The sequence below is a fragment of the Mus pahari genome, chromosome 21 (genome assembly GCF_900095145.1).
Source record: "Mus pahari chromosome 21, PAHARI_EIJ_v1.1, whole genome shotgun sequence".
NCBI classification, from domain to species: Eukaryota; Metazoa; Chordata; class Mammalia; order Rodentia; family Muridae; genus Mus; species Mus pahari.
The window spans coordinates 29210116-29212191 of NC_034610.1; the positions used below are offsets into that span (position 1 = coordinate 29210116).

Consider the following 2076-nt stretch of genomic DNA (forward strand, 5'->3'; position numbering starts at 1 on the left):
TAAAATCTAGCCTTGTGATGGAAAGAACCACAGTATTTCTTTTTCTTTTTTTAAATTATTCATTTTACATGTATGAGTACACTGTTGCTCTCTTCAGACACACCAGAAGAGGGCATCAAATCCCATTACAGGTGGTTGTGAGCCACCCTGTGGTTGCTGGGATTTGAACTCAGGACCTCTAGAAGAGCAGTCAGTGCTCTTAACCACTGAGCCATCTCTCCAGCCCACATTATTTTTTTCCCCAGCATTTAAACACTTATAATTAATTTTACAAATGATATAAAACTAAACCATTGTACCCTTGCCCCGTGGTCAGTACTGGCGTCCCTCCTGAAGGTCAGGATTATTAAGTGCCTGTGTGCTGTTCCCCTGTCTAGACACTGTCTTAGATGTAGTTAAACAGTGATATTTTCCCTTCTCCTTCTAGGTTATGAACACAAGCATCATTGTGGCTTCCTAATTTCTTGTTTTTGTTCTGTGATGTTTCCTAGAGATAATACAATGCAATCTGCCTCTCACTTCCCAGCTCATCGGGTTCTACAGTTCAGAAAGGTCTTTGTTTAATAATTGTCAGGTGAATAAGGTAATTTGCATTGCTTTGACAACCTCTCCCTCCTTTGTTGTTATTATAAGCGTCAGGGTGATAATCATCTTTCCGCATGTCCCTATGCACTTGTGTGAAAAGTTGTCTAGGTGTTGTAGTTGGAGAGTTGAGCAGCTGGGTCTGACAGTGTTTGTTCTGGGATGTAAGGTATTGACACCAAGGCTTTGTCTATGCCGGGCAAGTTTGCTACATGCAGCACACTGTACCGGTTGCCCCGTTTTAACCAAAATACATTCTTCCCATCCCATGAACACTTGAAATGTCCATACTTTTGGTACTGATCTTCATTAGACGAGGACCTACTAAGACAAAGGTCTATTTCTGAACTATTTCACATTACTACTATATTCAGGGGCACACTGTAATTTTTTTTTTTTAAGAAGGAAGAAAAAAAAAACAAAATAATTATAGCACTTGCTAAATGTCATGTGCTTTGTGACTGAAAGAAATCATAGCCACTGGGGAACTTCTTTTTCTAATACAATTTTTATTCAATGGTGGTCATGTATGCTAAGGTTGAAACCTGTCCTGAGGACACTTCTGTCCCTCGACACTTCTGTCCCTCGAGGCGTCGTGGGGGAAGTGCAGCTGTGGTGGTGAGGGTCAGTGGGGCCCTTCTGAATCCCAGAGGAAGCTGGCAGGGTGTAATCCTGCCCTAAGAGCTCCCCTTCAGCCTTTCCTGCTCTCTCCCCAGTTGTGCTTAGCCAGCTTGGCTGTGTTGTGACTGCCACCACTGGCTGTCACTAAGTGTCCCGGAGCTTTGTTTGGCATCTTGTGGACTGCCACACACAGGTCATGGCAACACTCGTTGTCCAGTTCCGGGCTGTGTGATGACTTTCGAGGTCATGATTATACCAAGCAAGCGTGGTTGGTGGTGGTCCAGTCATTTCTGGCTGTCATTAGTGGTTTTACTGAGGAGTCCTCTGAGGCTGTGGGGATATTCCATGAAATTCTCCTCTCTGTGACCTCTCTCACATTCCTTAAAAAAAAAAAAAAAAAAAAAAAGAGTGGTTTTTCATGTGCATCTTTTGTAAAGACCATAGGGCGTGGAGAATTCACAGAGCTGGGTATAACTGGATATCTATTTTAGTTGTTCTTATTGATATCGCAAAGTGCAATATCAGACAGAGGCAACCGATAAAGTTGCTAGTACCCACATGGCAGCTCTCAACTATCTTCAACTCCAGCTGTAGAGAACCCAACAGCCTCTCTGGCCTTTTCAGGTGTCAGGCATACACAGGCATCCATGCGGGCCAAACACCCAGACACATATAAAAAAAACAAAGAACAAAAACAAAAGGGAAGCTGGGATGAGTTGCAAATGTCTGCCATCCCGTTTCTCCCCTTACAAATTTACACGGCTTTTGTGACCTGAGAAAGATTTGACATTGAGAAAAATGGCAACATGAATCACTAGGAAGGAGGGAACGGTTTACATTTTTTTTTTTTTTTTTTTTTTTTTTTTTTTTTTT

General features: G+C 42.4%; 1 protein-coding gene across 1 annotated transcript in view; it reads left to right on the top strand.

The window, feature by feature from the left end:
* Positions 1 to 659: 659 nt before the first annotated feature.
* The window catches only part of Ccdc170 (coiled-coil domain containing 170), a 56993-nt gene continuing 55576 nt past the window's right edge, over positions 660 to 2076 (top strand). The window contains exons 1-2 of the mRNA XM_021220884.1: positions 660 to 693; positions 1173 to 1186. Of these exons, the coding sequence (XP_021076543.1) occupies positions 660 to 693; positions 1173 to 1186 (48 nt within the window). The remainder of the gene's footprint in view (positions 694 to 1172; positions 1187 to 2076) is intronic.